Source organism: Ornithodoros turicata, chromosome 9 (assembly GCF_037126465.1).
Source record: "Ornithodoros turicata isolate Travis chromosome 9, ASM3712646v1, whole genome shotgun sequence".
NCBI classification, from domain to species: domain Eukaryota; kingdom Metazoa; phylum Arthropoda; class Arachnida; order Ixodida; family Argasidae; genus Ornithodoros; species Ornithodoros turicata.
This window is the reverse complement of record NC_088209.1, coordinates 13,427,883-13,449,324: the sequence shown is the minus strand read 5'-3', so window position 1 is coordinate 13,449,324 and position 21,442 is coordinate 13,427,883. Positions and strand designations below refer to the sequence as shown.

The 21,442-nt window shown below is 47.0% G+C and overlaps 1 protein-coding gene across 1 annotated transcript; it reads right to left on the bottom strand.

Moving 5' to 3' along the window:
• Positions 1–3,370: 3,370 nt before the first annotated feature.
• On the bottom strand, positions 3,371–18,085 carry LOC135368152 (zinc finger protein 664-like). The gene is made up of 5 exons (XM_064601269.1): positions 18,020–18,085; positions 16,446–16,561; positions 16,124–16,347; positions 11,943–12,110; positions 3,371–10,033 (listed from the first exon to the last, which is right to left on the bottom strand). The coding sequence occupies exons 3-5, from the start codon at positions 16,308–16,310 to the stop codon at positions 8,880–8,882; spliced, it is 1,509 nt and encodes a 502-aa protein (XP_064457339.1). The 5' UTR covers positions 16,311–16,347; positions 16,446–16,561; positions 18,020–18,085; the 3' UTR covers positions 3,371–8,879.
• Positions 18,086–21,442: the final 3,357 nt, after the last annotated feature.

The window sequence follows — 21,442 nt, the reverse complement described above, 5'->3', positions numbered from 1 at the left end:
CTGAAAAGGCTAGCCAGCTGTAGGACTCAAACCCTCCCCAAGAACCCAAGAACATATATCGCCATCATGCGTCGTCTGCCGAGGGTGCTGTATACTAGAAGGGAGTCTGGCCATTGGGAGGAGCCACAAAAAGGGGCTCGACCTGTCAATCATAGTTTCGCTCCTCTGATTGGTTTGCTTTTTACCAAGACTGTCACCATGACACATATCTTACTGCCACCCAAAATGGCGAAAAGCGACCACCAGGTCGTGGCTCAGCTTGGGTGAGAAACGTTTGCAATCCCAAATGGTTTATGAAACGATTTCCACTTGAAACTACGTAAGTGGTCTAAGGTGAAAATTGTTTCTTAGACAATTTGTGATTTCAGACATGTTTCACCTCGGAGTGGCTAACATGCTGGCCATGTCAAGTCGATATTGGAAGATAGAGTGAGCCCTCGTTAATATGACCAGCACCGTTCCCCTATGTTTTGGTCATAACACGAGAACGTTTTGTCATACTAGCGGGAAACACACTCTCCGCTGTCCATATATAGACAGGCCAGTCTTAGCCGCACAGTGTGACCTTGTCTCGTGATCAATGTCCTTTTAACTAGAGCGTGCTTTGGAAGTCGGGAAGGCGCTTTATGAGTAATTCTGGGGTCAACAACATCAAGTGTCATCCAAAGCTTTGGTGCCCTACTTCAATGTCCCCCTCTGCCTGAGGTATGTGGTGGCCACTCCTCGGGCTACTCTCCAGGTTATATGACGTGGTCATAGTGAGAGAAGATAATAGCTGACCCTACTTGTGAAGAAAATCTTTAATCCACACACAGCAAATGTCATCACTGCCGCTGCCCAAACATCATGCAGCTGCATGTGAAAGCCACGATTGGAGCGTGTGCAGCGGCTCGTGGCAAATTGAATGGGCTGCTCCGAGTGGTTCATGAAACAATCTCCACTTACAAACCATTTACGTACAAAGAGATTCAAGGAACAACTGGTATTGTAAATATTTTTTACCCGGGAAGACATTCATTTAACACGTGTTTAGGATGACGATGGTTTAAAAACAAACAAAAGTGGTTCCAGAATCTTGTCTTTCATGCCCATTGTTTTGAAATTTGGAATATGTGGGTGCTGATGATGCAACTGCGCCTCCCGGACATGTTACCTCTCTTCTTTATATAGTACTGTCTCTGTCTACCATGGGAGCTGGAGTCTCCGTCACTGCGTTGTACCAACACAGGCACAGCCGACATCACCAAGATAGGGAAAGCTTGCTTACTCGACGTAACAATTAAAGAGTCGGCAAATCAGGACAGTGTTTTCAACGGCGGAAGCCAATCACGAACGTGCCTTCAGTGGTCGTGCCCGTGAAGACGGACCACCGTCGTCTGCAAGTTGTGATTGAACGACCCCTTTATTTCGGGGGAACCACTTCTGTGCAAGATGATAGAGAACGTTTGTTCGCACAGCGCTCAGAAACGGCATAAAATATCGTCAAAACAGAAGTACTGGAGTGTTCTCCTTGCTTTGCCCTAGTCAGTGACACATTCATTAAATTCCATTCCAAACACATTTGTTCCAAACATTCCAAACACATTTGTTGAATTCCAGGACTATCCGTTGATTTGTATTGAGCCCAAATTCGCAAATATTTTAGTGTGCGACACACTATCGAGGTGACATCACATGTTCGAGACGCACCAAACTTAATCTATTAAAAATTAACCGCTCAACCTTGTCCTATAAAAAATGCGTCATTGACTAGAGAAAAGCTAGAGAACACGCCAATACCAATCTTACGATGATAGTTTAGAGCATTCACGTGTCTTGTGCGAACGAAAATCACCCATAGATTTCTGAAGAAGAGATTCCCCCTTATTAAATGGGAAAACTTGGAAATAAAACCCAAAACGGTCTCAATCTTTCTCAAGGCTGATTTTCTGGAACGTGTCTTGCGCTTTTTTTTTGTCTAAATATTCGGGTCTGCAGGTTCCAGGTGAGCCACAGTCTTTCGAGTGTTCTCGAATTCGCAGAACGGTGAATTGCAGTAGCAGACGAATTCTGACTCTCGATGCCCACTTCGCGGAGGAGGGAGAGGAGGCAATGAGCATGGTTCTCTGTATGTAAGTGGCGTTGGCACAGCGCACAAATGCTCACCCCTATCCGCGTGCACAGAAATGAAAGGAAAAAGCAAGCTGTGCAAACAATGGCCACATCTTTCAGCGCATATACGTCAGCTACTGATTCCTGATGGACACCATGCGCCATCACGAAAGAAGGATGTGGTACTGGGTAATCACCTCCGATTTTAAAAATAATAATAATAATCAGTGAATAAAGTTATAGCAACATCCTGCTTGCATAGCAACGCGGTGTGAAAAAGGGGTGGCACCAGAAAGCCACTTGGACGCAAGCGTTGCTATCCTTGTTTGGTTGCAGAGCTGTCAGCAGTCGACACAAAACAAACCCTACACAACAGCCAGAAGACCACAGCACCATGCCGCCTTGCACCTGCTGCTAATTAACGTACTACATCTGCCCTCCTAAACAGTTCCGTGCACGCCGCCATTGTGAGACCACAACACAAGGGGAGCTTATGAGCGCTCAACCTGTCCACCAACGTCCCGAAACGGGAAGGAACAAAGACCAGCTCCGGTGGCGCAGCGGTAACGCGTGCGCTTGGAGACTGGGAGGTCCGCGGTTTGAATCCGCGGGCCGGCTGTGCCGTCTGGGGTTTTTCCTGGGTTTCCCTCAGATGTGTAATAGGTGTATGCCGGCACAGTTCCCCGAGCGGATTCCGCTCGGTCTTCCACTTCACCCTTTCCTCTCCTCCTCTCCACCACCTTTCTCTTCCCGAGAAACATGCCGCCTAATCAGGCAGGCAGACCTCTCGGGTTCCTCCTAACGACACTCCTCCTCCCCCCCCGGGAAGGAACAAACAGAAATGAAGAAAGCAAAGTGGTAAGAGGTAACTGTAAAGCAGGTAAAATAAGGATAAAGTAAAGCACATTCTCACGGTCCCAAAGTCTGACCAGAAGACAGCTACTTGTCACTTTCGAAGGCAGGCAAACTGTTAGGTGCACAAAAAGGGTGGATCAGGGGGGAGGGAAAGAGAGATTGCCCCCTCCAATAAACATTAGTTTTAACGCTCCCTCTTTCCCTCTTCCCTTCCCTACTATGAACCTCCAAGAAATAACCCCCCCCCCCCCGACTCTCATAACTAGGGTTCCGGGTTTTTGGAGTTTATTTCTGGGCTTTCCTGGAGGATGTTTTTTGGGGTTTATTGTTTTTTCAAAAAGCGGAGTTTTTTGGAGTGTAGGGTTTACAGCTCAGTTAATACCCGAAATTGTGAGAAAACTTGATGCACGGACAGTCGAGCAGCTAAAACGCAGTTCTCACATTTATTGCTTCAACACTAAAGAGTCACACACTCTTATCAATACATATTGCGTGACGTACACTCAAGTGAAAGACGAAAGCCAGCTGTAGGACTGTAGCCAGCTGTAGGACTCGAACCCACATCTTCTGGATTGCCGGTCCAGGGCTCTACCAATTGAGCTAAGCTAACACGCCTTCTCGGCGACTTCCAGGGTGCGTCATCTGAAGGGACAAACCATTCGAGTCCTACAGCCTGGCTAACCTTTTCAGCGACTTCCATCTTTCATGGTTTACCGGAGTACGTTTTTTGGATTTTTTCGGATAAATTCGAAAACCCCGAACCCTACTCGTAACCCATCATTGGAAGTCAACTTCAAAGGTTATCACTCAAAATGATAGGTGTTGAAGTAGAACTACAGCTAGGCCCCAACTCCTTAGGGTTTTACCCGATTATACCCGATATTTCGAAAACGTCAAAATCAGTGCTTATCCTGATGTTTCCTCGAGAAGTGCTAGGCCAGGGGGATGCGAAGTCATCAAAACTAACACATCACTTTGGAAACTGTGTGCTTAAATATGCTCGTACAAATTAAAACAGAGATCCTGCCTCTTAAGTGCATGGACTAAACATTGTTAATCTGTGTCTAACGGTGTGCATTTATTTATTTACTGTAAATACGTTAAGTAGGGTAAGGTCCCGCACAACATAATGGAGGGTGTACACGACACAATTGGACATTATTTGACAAACTTCAAAGAGTACGAACTGCTAGAATCAAAGCACTTGAAGATGTGGAAGGCAAACTGCTAACAGGAAGATACATTGAAAATCTCGCAAAACATTTAAGTGCTCCTCAAGCAAAAGGGCAGTGACTATGGAACGGAATGCTTGAGCAATACGTTATCAGTGATAAGTACGACTTCACGAGGAAGGTCATTTTAGAGTCTAGTTGTACACGGAATGAAGGACTGGAAGTAGTAGTCTGTTGTGCAATGTAGTGGCGTAACTTTAAAAGCACGATCAGTGTGTTGATCAACGTAAACAGTTATTGTGGTACATCTCGTGGAAGGGATTCAAGGCCGAGAGCTTGCGCCGTTGTAACTTCACCGGTGTAAGTTCGCGTTTTAGTTCTGTCGCACTGCAGTCTGGACAAAAGTTACTTTATAAGTTCTTACTAAAATGCAAAAACAACTTGCTCTCAAACGAAAGTCCGTGTTTCAATTAGCATAATGAAAGCAAAGTTTGTTCACACAGCGCCATCATTTAGAAGAAAAACGCAATAAAAACAGAGCCGCCGTTGGCAGCGACCAATGGTATCCCCAGGAGGCAAAGATTGGTGGCATCCAATGAGACAACAGGAGAAGCACGCGCATACTTAGCGTGTTCACGTGGATTCAGAACAGGTCTGATCGTAGTGTTTCGCATATGTGCGGCATGATGTGCACTGCTGCATTTTTCAATACCGATTCAGTGAATTGTGCACCACAACTGTACAACAGTTCTCGCGAATTTTCCACTGACAACATTCATCTTCACGTCCTTCGGACAGCGATGCCAGCCCACTTCGCAACGCATACAGTCGCCGTCCGATTTTTCGGACTCGGCGGGGATCGCGCAAAAGTCCGAATAATCGAGCAGTCCGAAAAAACGAATTTCGCTTCAAAATAAACTTTACTAAGCCCTAGTGGGCTGGAAAAATATGTCGATGCTTTCGTAACGCGCTTCCAGCTCTGCTTGATGACATCAGCTTCTATTTCCCAAAGCGACATTTCGTCAATGTACACTGTCAAAGGCACCGCCGTCATCAAGTCTGCAAGTCGGGCTTCACCTAGCGCATGCGTGCTTTAGGTGAAGCTCGCTTTACAGCGCCGTCGCGCGACTCGCGGGCGGAGAGCACGTGCTGGGCCGCTGGCCAAATCGAAGACGCAAAGGCGCCACGACAGACCCCTTCTACTCAGAGGAATGGAAAATGAACAATTATCACTGCCTATTATTTTGCCTCAGTATTCTAGTTGGTTGATTTCTTTCGATACGAATTTCGGACGATACCAATATTTACCTGTCACCCCAAGAGAAAAATTCGCTGGTTGGGCAAACAGAGTCCGAAATATCGAGTGACGGAGCTGCACAGCGTCCGATATTTTGCACGCTCTTATACATTAACTCTATGGGACCCACGGCCGTTCCGCGAACGGGTCCGAATAAACAAGCATGTCTGAAAAATCAGGGTCCGAAAAATCGGTCGGCGACTGTACTATGTTTTTCACCTGGACTTCTCCATGGCGTGGCACACACGTGCACGTGCAGCATGGATTAGAAACACTGATGCACGAGCTGAAGCGACGTTCACTGCCTAGCACCGAAGCAAGAAAGAGTCCGGTATAATCTCGATTGTAGCTCCGTAACGGAATTAACATAGCACGTGAAGTAGCTTGAAGTGAACTTGTTTTTGCATTTTATGCCCTTTTAAGAGTAAATCGGGCTGCACGGTCTTGAACACTTTCGATGAAAATTTTTAAGGAATGCCCGGTGAGGGTCCCAGATTGAAGTGACGTATCCACGTTTTGGCCTCACGAGTGTTGTACTTCAATACGTCGGGGTGTGAGAAGGAGAGAGCAATGTAGGAACCCCAGAGTACCCCAGAGTACCCCAGAGTACTGTTAGCAGAACTTATTGCATGCGAAATATGGTGAGACCAAGAAAGGTTGTCGGTCAAGAGAACTTAGCAGACGTAACCTGTTCAAGAGATAAGTGTGTCAAAGTGACAACAGGAAGAAAATGGAGTGGTCCTTGTAACTTCTGCACTTTTTAGCATTGATTGGTAAGAGCCAAGTCAAGAACCAGGAGTGTATCTTGCCTAAGTCACTCTCGAGGGCATCATGTTCAAGGATATTCGACACTTTCCGACACACAACGCAATCGCCTGCAAAGAGGCGTACGGGAGATGACAAAACCGAAGACATGTCATTAATATAAGTAATAGCAGGGGACCCATACAGGTACCCAGCAGGTAACAGATGCCCGTGAGGAAGATGTGTTATTAGCTACGACATCTTCTGTCCTGTGACGCAATTTCGAATCCAGCTAAGAACAGACAGGACAATGCATAGAGCAGGTACAGACTTCATGATAGACGAGTCTGAGCGATGGGCAAGGCATGTAAACAACACAATGCAAAGGCAGATAACTTATCTATTAAGCGTGTATGAGGAACCTGATCGAAAGATTTGGCAAAATCAATGAACACGGCATCAACGTGGCCACCTCTGTCGAGACATAGAAAAATATCACGTGTGACACCGGTCAACTGAATTTTACAGGAGTAACAGTGCCGAACACTGCGTTGGAAAGGAAAAAAGAAGTTACTGGGTTCAAGAAACGTTATTAAACGGGAAACGATACTGTACTAAAGAAACTTGCATGGTAGACCGGTATGGGCCTATAGTTTTTGGGATCCAATCCGTTGCTGGACTTGAACACAGGTATGATTTTCGCAATTTACCAGACCGATGGTATGAGGGTTGAAAGACTGGGAAAAAAGTAATGTTAGGAATCTTGCCAATAGTTCCTGTGTGCATAAGTATATGTGTCGTGTGTATCATGCTGAGTAAAATGATTTACATCCGATCTAACCACAACTGAGTTGCCGAATTATTGAAGCAGAGTATGGTGTATTCACCGTAACTATAGAAGTAATTTTAAAAAATATAAAAGTCATTTTTTCCCAGTTTTAACCAATGGCGACGTGCTCCAAGCCCAAAAGGTCCTCCTTAAGAAGGCACGGCAAACTTCTGTGTTGATGGATTAATTAACTTTTTAATTATCAAAGATACGAGATTGACCCAATAAGAATATTGAATCCCTTGGGGTAATTGGTAACATTAGTTTTCTGAAGAAAAAAAATCGAGACAATTATAGCGCGATGACAGGGCCTGGAAATAAGGAGATCTGGTCGCCATTTTTCTGTGTTCAAGTAGAAGCGTTCCAGTTTTCCTTTCCTGTGTATGCGGAGAGGGAAAACAGGAGCACTACTACTGCACTTCACTGCCATTGGATGTTTAAAGCTCGCATACATGAACAGACTGAGGTTAAAAGGAGTTGATATTTGGGCCCACTTGGTGATGCACCAAAGGTCCATAAAAGAACTCAGCATCAGAAGCTGGAATTTTCAGAAAAATTCATTCAATATCACATCATGTTTAGCCACGCCCACGGACCATACCATTGCATCACCATCAAAGCCCCTATCGCATCATAACCAACCACTCTTCATCACCGTCACAGTCCACCACATCGTAACCCATTCAGTCAACATCACAGCCCGTCACACCATCACTGAGTATCACAGCCTCTCATGAAGTTTTTTGTGTATTACCACGCGCTTCTTTAGGTCTCCCAGCTGAGGACACATGGCGTAACAGAGATGACACTTGTGTATGGCTTCTCGCTGGTCAGTGCTGCTGTCACTACTGGTGTGCATCCAAATTTGGTTCGACAGGCACCCATGGAGGACAAGTATTGCATTACAGAGTACCCAGTTGTGCAATTCTTCTGTGTCTGCTTGTGACACCACAGGCTCATGCTGTGGCTGAACTCTGAAGGACAGAGATCCACTCCTAAGTCTTCTGTCCCGTGCTGTCTGCTTGCGATGCTGCAGGTGCACAGTGACGCTTAACTTTGTAGGACAGCGATCGCACTGCTGTGTTGCACCTATGCATGTCTGCTTGTGATCCTGCAGGCTCACGATCTGGCTGAACATTCGAGGACAGGTATCATACCCTTCAGGACTCGTGTCCATGTGTCTCCGCTTGTGACACCACAGGACCAGGTTGTGTTGGAACTCTGTTGGAACTCCGCAGGACAGATATAACACTTCTACAGCTTCTCACCCATGTGTGTCTGCTTGTGACCAAACAAATTTGTACTGCGGCTGAACTCTGCACGACAGAGATTCCACTTGTATGGCTTCTCGCCTGTGTGTGCCTGCTTGTAATGCCGCAGGTCAGTAATAATAATAATAATAATAGTAATAATTTGTGGCTTTACATCGTGAGCCAACTGTGATCATGACTTGAATGACATCACAGTGGTTGGTCTGTGGATTGGTTCTTGAATGTGGGTGTGTATGTGAGAAAGTCCGAATACACTGTGTTTAACGTCCCTCGCAGAAGATGCCGTGTCAAAGCGACTTGTACCCTACTACAAAGCTGCTGGTGCCGCAGGTCACTTGTGCAGATGAACACTGCAAGACTGACATCACACTTCCATGGCTCCATGCCTAAGTGTGCCTCCTTGTAACACCATAGGCTCATGCTCTTGCTGATCTCTAAAGGATGGAGATCAGCTTCAAGGGCTTCTCCCCCTTGTGCACCTGCCTGTGATGCTGCAGGTGTGCGCGGAGGCTGCAGTTTGTAGGACAGAGATCGCACGTCTGTGGTGCACCTGTGTACAACCACTTGTGATCCTCCAGTTTCATACACTGGCTGAGCACTGGAGGCCAAGGATTGTAGTCTTATGGCTTTGTGCCCATGTGTCTCTGCTTGTGAAGTCGAAGGGTCACATTCTGTCGGAACTCTGCAGGACACATGTCACATTTGTACGGCTTCTCATCCGTGTGTGTCTGCTTGTGACGCCTCAGATTCGTGCTGTGGATGAACGCTGCAGGACAGAGATCGCACTTGCATGGCTTCTCGCCTGCGTGTGCCTGCTTATGATGTCGCAGGCTCACGTTCTGTCGGAACTCTGCGGGACAGAGGTCGCACTTGTACGGCTTCTCATCCGTATGTGTCTGCTTGTGACGACGCAGGTTTGTGTTGTGGCTGAACGCCGCAGGACAAAGGTCGCACTTGTATGGCTTCTCGCCCGTGTGTATCTGCTTGTGGTACCGCAGGTTTGTCCTCTGGCCAAACCTCGCAGGACAGAGATCGCACTTGTACGGCTTCTCACCTGTGTGGATCTTGTTGTGACGCCGCAGGTCAGTGCTGCAGCTGAACTCTGCGGGACAGAGGTCGCACTTGTACGGCTTCTCGCCGGTGTGTCTCAGCTTGTGGCACCGCAGGTTCGTTCTGTGGCTGAACAACGCAGCACAGATATCGCACTTGTACGGCTTCTCGCCCGTGTGTGTCCGTTTATGATCCCTCAGGTTCGTGACCTGGCCGAATGCCGCGGGACAGAGGTCGCACTTGTACGGCTTCTCGCCCGTGTGTATCTTCTTGTGACGCCGCAGGTTCTTGCCCTGGCTGAACGCCGCGGGGCAGACGTCACACTTGTACGGCTTCTCGCCCGTGTGCGTCTGCTTGTGACGCCGCAGGTCGGCGCTGCAGTTGAACTCCGCAAGACAGATGTCGCACTTGCATTGCTTCTCGGTCGTGTGCGTCCTCTTGTGACGCCGCAGGCTCGTGGTTTGGCCGAACGCCGCAGTACAGAGGTCGCACCTGTAAGGCTTCTCGCCCGTGTGTATTCGCTTATGAACCCGCAGGTTCGTGCTGTGGACAAACTCTGCGGGACAGAGATCGCACTTGTGCGGCTTGTCGCTCACGTGTATCTTCTTGTGGCGCCGCAGGTTCTTGCTGTGACTGAACTGAGCGGGGCAGACGTCGCACTTGTACTGCTCTTCGCTTGTGAGTGTCTGCTTGTGAGACAGCAGGTGGGTGCGCTTGCTCAACTCTGTGGAACGGAGACCACATCCGTAAATTAATATGAGAGCAGATTAACAGAACTGCCACAATTGCTCACATAATTAGTGCACACTTTTACACAAAGATGCAGCACCATCGGGGGAGTACATTAATTTTTGATTAGTTTGAAACTCTACAGTCGTTGACTATTTTGCTCAGATACATCTGGCACCTGAACGTTTGCTGATTTTGCGTTGGCTGGTGTCACGCAAAACTGGTTGGCTGTGCTGCTAAAGTCCCGGGCGCAGGTCTTCAACTTGCCGATCGCACTTCATATCCTAAGGTGGACAACATGACGAATACAGAAATGCTATCCGGTTGTATCATTCACCATGTGAAGCATTCCTGAAAAGGACCCTGGGATCTTTTCTTTCCTTTCTTTTTTTTGTTATCGCACAGCTTGCTGCCCGTGGATAAACTAGTCACTTATCTCGGTTAAACTTGGACCCCGAGATGATATTGTCATTCTCTGCTGATTCACCGTGTTGTTGTAAAATGTGTTCATCTGACCTCGATTATGAGATCCAGGGTTCATTATATGCAACTTGTGTGTGTCACTAACCGCACAAGGTGTCCCTGAAAAAATAGAGAGAGAAAAAAAAAAAAAGAAGAACAGAAAGGAAAAGAAAAAAAAGAAAAAACAATCAGCATATTTGCCCTCCCAGCTGCACACTTGTTAGCTCCTGTGAGAATCCTTTGTTAGATAAGTAAGATACACATCTTCTTATTTTCAGTGGTTAGTAAGATGACACGAATGATAACCACGTCTGCATGGCCCACGTTGGACGTAATATCCGAGGTGAAGGGCGACAAAAGGTGACGAAAGTTTAGTATTTTTGTGCTTTCGTTGCCTTCCCAAAACTAATGCCTTCGTAAGTCTCAGACGCTGCAGATATGGAATTTGAAGAGGTAATGTTTACGAGAGTGTCTGATATTTTAGCTGGCCGCAGCAGTTAGCCTATCTGGGATTACGTATACGTTAAAGGCACTACTTTTCACTGATCGACTGAAGGTCTTGTGGAGCCAGTGCCGGACTGTGAGGTTGTAGCCGGATCTGTTTGGCGGAGCTTATGGTTTAGAACTGCTTAGAGATGTTGACGTAGCATTTATTAGCTCACGCAGACATGTAGCTGAGAGCTACACCGTTCGCTCGCTGGTGCCGCTTCTGGATGTCTGCCCATGCACTGCACAGATGCATGACACACTGGCTCAGTTTGAACCTGTAGTAATGTTGTAAAAGACAATCTTGGTTGTGAAGACTTCTCTTTGTAGGAGCAAATGAAATGGAAAAGATGGGAATTTGTAACGGATGTCATAGGAGCTGTTTACTGTGAAGACAGCCGTATGTAGTAAAGATGTCGGCATTAAAGCACCGCATTTACCGCAAATGACTCCAGATGTCCGAGTGGAAGTCATCCACTAATAGAGAAGCATGCTTACAGTTGCCAAAATATTAATTTCTTAGAAAGGGATTATCAGATAACACAGTAAGTACGTATTTTCCTTCAGAGCCTACGCTTCGGAGGTCGTCCTGCCGGTGCTCCACTGGAAGTATGTTACGGTGTACGATTGTGCAAGCAGCCATCCGAGCGTGATACGCTGGCAGGGGCCACACGAGACAATGCGGGCGTAGTCCTAATGTCAGGGTGTGTTTAATGTGCGAGGAACAAAAATATACCAATATTTCGGAGCTGAGGTTGGGGTGTGTGTCCAATACGCGACCACGTCTAATATGCGAGTAAATATGGTAGGTCTACGCTACGCAGGCGGCCCTGGCCGATGCCCAAACGAAAGCTAAGAAGCATTTATGCTCTTATCTTTATCTTTCTTTATCTTATCTCTCATTATCTTTCTCTTTGCGCATGCCATTTTCGTTGGCGAAACTGATCGAATCTTACCCGTTGATGTATCTGCTTGTGAGTCTGAGCCGTGGCCGTGTCCCTCGTGGTCCTGCCCAGCCAAAATTGTGGCGTTGTAAGGCTCCGTCGTCGCTACTAGGAGGACCTGTTCATCAGGAGGTGTGTCCTGACGTTCTTCCTTAATGTCGCCCAGCCCAGACTTCATCCCTGAAGTAAAACAAAAAGGGAGGAGTCACATCGGAAGGCTTCAAAGGAAGTGAAGGTCATCGCTGTCCCGTTGTTGAATCTATAGCCACGTTTGAATGTAACTGCAAGAGACAAAGTAAACGGGTAAAATACAAAAAGCCCAACAAGTGCCAGGGGTTGAACCTGGCCCTTCCTGAGTACAGGTCAGGGACGCTTCCTTTACACCACGTTCGCACATGGCGTTCTCATGAATCCGGAGAGGATCCAGTAATTGGGACAGATGCTCCTTTACGCTCACGCACACATTTTCTTACTCACTCACACATTCGTACACGAGAAAGGCACTGGTACTCATTGGCGTTTTCGTGAATTACTTGTTCACCTTGTCTCGCAGACTCCTGGAAGCTCCGTATGTTGTGTCTACACCTAGATCAGGGGTCGGAAACCCCTGGCACAGACCAAGCGCACGACAAAAATCCTGGTGTTTAGCTGGGCGAATTCCTAAAGCAAAAGTGCGCTCTCTGTGTTGCCTTTCCCGCGCTTAAAATTAACAAAAGGTGTTTGTCGTATTCTCTAAACCGTAACTTTGTGAGCGCAACAAGCACGCTTACACTATTAGTTGCAGTTGTAAAATGGTCAGCTTGCCATTCAACAGCGATTAATAATTTCGGCAGGCTAATTTAGACTTATTTTAGAATGGGTTCGAATCTCATCTGCGGGCCCTGGAAAAAAGTCGACGAGGGGGGTGAAAGATATGGCCCTTGGAACTGCAGAGGTTCCTGACCCCTGCCCTAGATGAAGCCCACCTCGGCTTGTTTGCCTACGTGTTCTCAACTGCCACCATGGCCACCGGTGCCTGAGGTCAAGTAGAGCCACGAGGCTTGAAGATGCATAGAACAGATGGGACAAGAGTGTGTAGTATCCTCCTCTTTGGCCATTCATGCGTCCAGCGACCCTGAAGGAGGCTGTGACCTGTGGAGGCTGTGTGACCCTTTTTTTGGGGTTGTGGATTAGACTGAAGTCGAAAAGTAGGTGTGGAAGGAGGAGGACAAAGGAAGAATGAAACAAGAAAAACTCTAAGGCCGTCACGTGGGCGTTGGAAAAATCTGAGTTTATCGGATAAATCGGATATTTTGCAAAAAACATTGGAGGGAGTTTATAGGAGTTTATCGAATAAATCGGAAAAGTCGGAATCCTAGTCATAGCCAAGTTGAGCTACACTTGTAGAGTGTTCATTGGACAAAGAAATGCGGAAAGGGGACATTCCTGCAACATATTTCCTTCGACAATTGGTTGCACTGGAGGTGATGTGTCCCTGATGATTTTTGCTGATTCAGAGGAACGAAAGAGAAACCTTTCTATATGTTTAATTTACAAACGGCATAACAAGCCAATTTTTGTTGTGTTACTGTCATGGTGACGGGATCTTTTGTAGCGCGAAGACAAATTTTTGCACTTTAGGACCCCTTCAATGAATTTTGGGTACACTGCCCATCACTGCTAGCTCTGCGGTGCACATATGTCATTAGACACACGTCACTGGCCACTACGATGTATGTCACACAAGCCTCCAAATACATGGGCAAGACAGAATTCGTAATGTTTACTGTGTGATGAGGAAACGCTGTGCATGTGCAACCGCTATGCACATGACTGTGGTATCGTTGTAGGAGGCAAAAACGGGACGCAGCTAATGTTATTTGTGGACCAGAGCTGAGAAATAAAAATGAACACAGAAATTTCCTCAAGTTACAAAGTTACCTGGAATGAGTTCCCCAAGAAGTTATTGCTACTGAAAAGCAACGAATAAGTTGCAAGTTACCAAAAAGTTAACTTATAGCATCTCCGGTAGACCGCACGTGTGTGCCGCCATCGATTAACGAAGAGCACCCACTCAGTGTGCTCCCAAATTGCCCTGAGGCGCACTGAGAAAATTGGACACAAATTTGACGTCAAAAGTTGAAAAAGTTCAACGCTTATCACTCACTGTATTCAATGAATCACTGTTTTCACCGTACCATGGAGATTTGTACATTGATAAAAACCTATACCTTTTGCCCCATCACCCACCTCTGCGAGGTTAAATCATGCTAACTGTATTAAATCATTCAGGCCATGTACTGATGCATTTAAGTATACCTTTTTTCCCCCGTACCATACAGGAGTAGAATTCCTTGCCTTCTGAATCTGTTTTATCTCCAAATATTGTGCATTTCAGCGGAGCACTAGACTTTGCTTTACTTGTTAAAAAGCCTCTCCTGCTTGGACGGCTAAGCCGTCTGCAGTATTTGTAACTAAAAATTGGGCTGCCGACAGACTGCAATCCCAAGGAGCACTGTGACAGGTTACAGCACCATAGCACACGTACATTATGGCATCCACATGTAATTACGCGCTGCTTGGAGTGGCTCGAGTTTCTTTCCAGCTCATCGGACAGCAATGATGACAAACTCTTGGCGATAAGATAATTCATGAGGATAAGTGGAGGGATTAACTTTGCAGTGATCATTGTTGCAAAAAAGGGCGCTCATTAGGTAGCTTAATTACGCTTGTGTCATCGTTAGCCGATGTTTTCCTCCATCTACCACAATATCGGCTGCATTCATACTTGCGCTGTCGCCACATATTTCTACGCAAAACACTGAGCACACTACACGCCGATCAAAATGTCATAACCGAAAATTAAGGCCTTTTCGCAGCTCACGTGCAAAAAAGTAACAGAGATAGCTGTATTGTGCATGAGAGGGACACGGTTGTATTGCACATGCATATGTAGACAAGTTTTGTTTTTCTTAAAGTCTTCCACACATCCTGCTCTGAACTAGCTAGCCAACCAACAGTTGGTGGTGTTACGTGTGCGGGTGCCACATGGGTGCAAAACACATTCTCACACAACATCACAAACATGACCAAACACATTCTTCAAAAACTTGTCTGCAAGATCTGCATCGGCCAGTGGCAAACTACGATGAACGTGCATTCGTTTCAGGCACTTGTTTTTCTGCGCTTGCTGGCCTCAGCCTTATGTTCCCTAACTTTTGGATCTTCTCGTCTTTGTCTCATTGCAGCTGCTTTGCGTTTCCTCGCAGTCGGGTCATGTTGTTCTCCTGCAGCCAATGCGCACTTAGTTGCTTCTTCCCTGCCTGTGCTGTAGTGCTCACATCCAACAGCGGCATGCAGAGATATCAACCAACGCCACCAAGATACTGCGAATCGCCATTCTGTGAATTCAAGGGCCCGCATATGATTCCAGCTAACATGGAATCTGCAGACCTGAATCTTTAGACAAAAGAAGTGTGACGTGCTTTCCAGAAAATCAGTCTTGAGAAAGATATGGGACAGTTTTACGCTTTATTTTAAAGTTTTCCCCATCTAGTACGCGGGGACGTTCAACCACTACTCGAAGACGACGGCAGTTCGTCTCTATGGCTACGACTGCTGAAAGCGAGTCTGTGATCGGCTACAGACGTTGAAAACACGATCCTGATTGGCTGACTCTTAGTTGTTATGTCACGTCAACTAGTAAGCAGACTTTCTTTATCTAGGTGGTGTTGCCTCAACTCTCTATCTGCAGGCGCCGTACTTGCTCTTCATTGCCGCCACATAGCGTGTGATACACTGTCATTTTTTGGCACGGACACAACTTTTGTCAACAACACGGCGTGGCCCCTGACGTTTCTACACGTGCCCTCCTATTTGCTGCTGCACCAACCAATGGCGTTCCGTGTCGGAAGTCGAGAGATACGCCATCCTCGAAAATAAGTTCCCGCTTGCAGCTATCGCAGTAAAAAAAAAAAAAAAAAAAGCGGAACTTCTAAAATTCCCCACTAAACACCAGGTGCCACTTTCTAGGAACACTGCTGTTGTGCAGGGTGCAGGTTTATCTTTGATGGTGCTCTCGCTCTGGGCGCGACAAGTGTGGACCCGCACCCTGCGTTTCTGCGCACCCTGCGGTTTCTGGGGGCGGCTCCGGTGCAGTTTTATTGAATTCGTTATTGTTACACTACCGTGTCACCCTCTACAAAACATTTTACCGTAAGTGTCGCCTTCTGATGCAGAGTCACTGCAGTGCTGTTCCTGAATCCTGCCCTGTTCTGGCAGGCATTCATCATCGCAAGGTTCCGATTTTACTCTCGCGAGCTGACCGCTGAACTCCACTGCGGATGGCTGCATATCTCCGAGTCGTGAATCAGAAGGGTTGGAACTTGACGACTCGAACATACTTGCGTCTTCTGACTCGTTGCTAATGCACAATAAACTAAAAAAAAAAGAAATAGAGTCAAATGGGTTCATAAAAAAAAAAAAAAAAAAAAGAAAAAGAAGACAGTGGTGTGCTGGTTAAAGTGCCAAACTCACTGTCTGGGGAGCTAGGGAGTGTCATCCATGTTTAGTGCCTCTGCATCTACATTGGTTCCCAGTGAGACAGAAGATGCGGCAGACCTTGATGGAATCACCTGTTGCCATTGCCTCTTCTGAAAGGAGAAATATGATATTTGTGCTTGACTGCTTCCCCAGTAGAGGTGTACAAATGTTGAAATTTTCGAATCCGGGCCAGGCATGTTATTGGCTGTGTGTTTGTTCCTAGCTGCGCCGACAAAAGACGCCAGCACCGCTGGCGGGGCCGACAAATATGTTTCCTAGAGTGTGGCTCGGCCGAGTCGCGAAAAACTATTAGTTTGTATCATCATGTGCTTGCATCATTGCTGTGCATATATTTGCGAAAACAGGCAACGGACACTGCATTATGCGTATGATTCGACCCTCTAGGACATTCTCAAAGCCACTTTACAATGCTCCTGACTCCTCACATATTTTACAATCATACCTCCATAAAAAATTGTTAGTGTAACGATAACGCGCTTGCCCGTCCGCGTTCTTGATTTGATTTGCTCTCGTGCTGTTGCCGTGTTAAGCCGCAGCTCTCATAGTTCTCTTCTTATAAATTTGTTTGATAAGCTCTAGAAGTGTGTAAGCCATGGCTGGAACTACTTGGCCTGGCTGAGTCACCAGGCTAGACCGGGCCACATAAAAAGCGGAAAGCCCGGGCTGGTCAGTCCCATGCAGGGCTCTACTGCACGTGGCATTCAGGACAAAGCTGGGTCTGACAGTGGCATCGCAGAATAGCTGAAGAATAAGTGGTGTGTGTGTGTGTGGGGGGGGGGGGGGGGAGCAGATGGAGCACCAGATGGCAGGCTCTCTAAGCTCTTCCAAACGGAATGTCTCCTTGGGAAAGCCCTGGTGTGGTCCGGACTTCTTGTGGGCAACCAGGCAATAAATGGAATTGAAAAACTTTGACTCTGCAGCAGGTTTAGAGCAGTCAAGTTGGTGTTTTGGAGCGCTTGTGAAAAGACTTTCGGCTGCACCTGTACTTCTGGTGGGAAATATCTAGTCCCATTGTCATATGCATGTATGCTGCTGCAGCTGCAAGGCAATTTGGGGGGTTTGTACAGAGTTTCATAAGCACAGAGTTACTCTGGAAAGCGGCGGAGTGCGTAGCGTAATTAATACTACGATGGCAGTTATATGTTCCAGATATGTTCATTTGGTTGGCGTCAACATTCTGCAGGTCCGCTTTACATATCACGCTTCCTGTACAGTGTAGGGTTAGATGAAGCTATAGATAAGGATCAGTTCGTTTATAGGTATGGTGATATAGTTTAGGTCAACTTGACCATGTGAGGTTAGTTTAAGCTTGTTTCTTGCAGTTCCCAAAACTGTAAGCGGGACAGGTAGTGAGGCAGACACCGCAGCGAAGTCGACTTGCAGAATGGTGATGACCGAAGTGTGCCTACTAGCGTCCCCGCTCTTGATATTGTGGTCCAAGCAAGTTAGTCGGAAGCATTGCACTAATTTTTTGTTTTCGGTGTAGATCCGTGTCGAGACCACAGGGCAACGGTAGCAATATTGCGTGGAAGTGAGAGGCCACATACCGAATCGAAAAATAGAATCCTGATCCGTCCTGTCCGCGTCGCGTCACCGTCACCAAGCGACCCAGACGCCCAAACCATTTTAATCCGGGGCAAACTTCCAAATGGAGTCACAAGTGCGATAGAAACAAACTGGCAGTATAGCTCTTTAAGAAATATATTTTCCAAAATCTTCATCATTTCATTGAATTTCTAAATTGTTCCAGTTTAAATCGACGGCGCTGCCTTCGCTGCGCTGCTCACTTTGTTTTCGATTTCAGTTTCACACTCTAACCCTTTGATGCCCAGCGTTGCTGTGGAGCAACGCTCCAAAATATTTTTTTTTCTCCGCCCAAGTGGGTACTAATACTAAATGCCCCATGTTCATCCCATGTTGCTCAGGAGCAACGATTTGAACCGCATGAAACCATGCATGAAACGAAGGAGAGATGGCAGCACTCGCCCGCACGGCTCTGGGCATTAATTAAAACCATTTAAGCCACGTGACTCTGCGGTTTTCGCGCCTTTCTTGAAAGTGATTCACCAAAAGTATGCAAATCGTTATGTTTCGTGGCCGGTATTTGATATCCCTGTGATCGAGTGAAATAGAAACAAGAGATACTGACCTAGGCAATTGTGTGACAGTGCAAAATTTGACTGACACTTCGGAGATATTATGTAGTCCGCGGGGAAAATATATGTTGCCGATGAGCAACGTCGGGCGTCTAATGGGTATTTTGGGTATGTGACTTCAATAGACTGCACACCACTGTTTGTTTTCTGTAAGTTTCCTGCCGTTACTTCGACACATATTTATGCGTGAATAGTTGCCAGGCCACTGATATACTGCTTCACATCATGAGCATTACGTCGTCCAAAAAGGCGCTCGGACGAGATCCTTGAGATGCTTTTTCTGCCGGACGGTGAAATATCGGAAGTTGACTTGGACAGCGATCCGGATTATGATCCAAGGGAGGATAGAACGTTTGCAGAGCTCTGTCCTCTTGAAATTGTAAGGGATCCACGTGGTCAATTAGAAGTCGACGAAGAGCGGACAGAGAATGATATTGGAGAATCTTCATCTTGCGTCCCTGCCGACAGCATTCACCACAGCGAGCGCCGTAAAGTACCGCCGAAAAAGGCTGCAAGGACATGGAAGAAAAATGATTTCTCTATCCAGGACACGGCATGGAAAGGGCAGCTACCAGATCCGCGTGGTGAAGTTCTTAGCCCGTACGAATATTTCAGAACCCTCTTCGACGAACAGATGATAGAAATTATGTGTTATCAGACGAATCTCTATTCCACCCAGAAGAACGGCACTTGCGCCAACGTGACATCAGAACAAACGAGAAAATATCTGTCGATCCTGGTTGTATCCGGCATAGTACGAATGCCGCACTTTCGAATGTATTTGCAGAGCTGCCACGTTGCCCAGAAATCGCTTCGAAACAATTCATCAGTGTCTACACATGAACGATAGTCTTCAAGCAAAACCTCGTAACTCGGACGGCCACGACCGTCTGTTCAAGGCTCGCCCACTTGTTGACAAACTGAAAAGCAACATGAAGAGTGTTGGTCCTGAAGAACGACAGAGTGTGGACGAGCGGATCATCTCCTTCAAAGGGCGATCACAAATCAAACGGTACATAAAATCGAAGCCACATAAATGGGGCTACGAGGTGTTCACAAGAGCTGGCTCATCAGGCATAATGTGCGATTTCGTCATTTATCGAGGCAAGGGCACTGCAGAGGACCACGGGTATGGAATCTCCGGGATGTAGTCATCGACCTTTTAGGTGAGGCATTTACCTGAGCACGTGAACCATAAGTTTTACTTTGACAACTGGTTGATGAGCCTGCGCCTCTGCAAGGAGCTCAACACCAAAGGCATTCATTGTGTAGGCACCGTGAGGAGTGACCGAACTGAAAAGCGTTTCCTCGCTTCGGATGCAGAGATGTACTGTTGACCATCGCATGGCACAGGCATTGTTGTCATAAAATGGCTCCGATCAACAGCTCTGGTTGTTTGGTGTCGATCTATGCGGGGGTCCAACCAAGTGACCTTTGCAAGCGATGGAGCAGCAAGGAGGAACAGACAGTGGAAGTGTCGCGCCCTTTTGCCGTGAAGGCGTACAATACCTTCATGGGGGGAGGAGACCTTGCAGACATGCCGATTGAGCTTTACCGCACGGATCATAAATAGAAAAAATGGTACATTTGGATATTCTGCTGGATTCTTGACGTCTCCATCGTGAATGGACGGCTGTTATACAAGTGGCACAGCGTGCAGCTCTCTGTTAGGAAAAAAAATGTCCCTCTTGGCTTTTCGACGTGAGGTTGCGCAAGCCCTTGCGCTGGTTGGGACAAAGCCACGGAAGAGTCGTTCTGAAAGCGAGACACCTCCCGACCAAACTATTTACCGCGCGAGGACGCCATGACCCATAGAGGATGTTAGGTACGATGGAGCACATCACTGGCCCCTTTACGGCGAGAAGAAGAACAGGTGCGAGTATTGCAAGTCCGGCTACACGTTTCTCTATTGCGGAAAGTGCAAGATGCACCTCTGTCTCCTTCCAAATCGCAACTGTTTCCACCTGTTTCACGTGAAAGAAAAAAAAAAAAGAATATCAGAAGTACAGTTCTTTGCTTCAGCCATATGTGTGCAACGTGTGAGCAATACGTTTGCTTGTACGGGACAGACTAAAGGTAATTTTTTTTTTTAGATGCCAGACGTTGCCTCTGGGGCTTCTTGAAGTCTACGCAGTACATCCTTAAATTGAAAAATAAAAGTTTGGACATCAAAGGGCTAACCTGGTGGTGAAGTTTTGTTTCTTTCGAGCTTCCTATTGTTTTGTTCATTCCCTGGTGTTCGTAGGGCCGTAGGGAATCATTTTTGACTAGGATGTGGCGTAGGCAGAGCCGTAACGAGGCAAGTTTGCGCCCAGGGCAGAGTAAATTTGAAGCGCCCCCTCACCCACTGCCATCAGAGGCCCTGTATGCAAAGAAATGAAGCTCTTATTCGCACTGCCGAGATCGCAAATTCAAATTTTCTCTGTTCCCGTTTCATCCTATCCAACCAACCTGCCAGGGCCTGCTGTTCGACGTCCTCTGTGGCGAGGACGCCCGGGCGGCTGCCCCTCTCGCCCCCCCTGTTGCTACGGCTCTGGGCGTAGGGTGCCCAGAGTTTTGCCAAACAGCGTGCATGTGGGATCAACGTCGGTAATACTTCACACCCAAGTCTTGTTTCGAAGAGGTGTGAACTTCTCCTATGGCCTGCACATTCGTTGGCAGATTCCCTGCTTCGACTCGTACAGCTTGGGACAAAAGTTTGCGGAAGACTGGAGTGTCGCATTTCCCCACTAGAGCGACTGACACCCTAACAGCAAACTACAGCGGACACCCACAGACGAATGAAATAGCCAGTCACACGTTTCTTACTAGACC

Coding starts and splice junctions, on each gene's coding strand:
- LOC135368152 (XM_064601269.1), bottom strand. CDS start 16,310: ATGTTCGAGTCGTCAAGTTCCAACCCTTCTGATTCACGACTCGGAGAT. Junction 12,111..16,123: donor ATCAGAAGGCGACACTTACG/GTAAAATGTTTT, acceptor GTTTTACTTCAG/GGATGAAGTCTGGGCTGGGC. Junction 10,034..11,942: donor ACAAGCAGATACATCAACGG/GTAAGATTCGAT, acceptor TCCGTTCCACAG/AGTTGAGCAAGCGCACCCAC.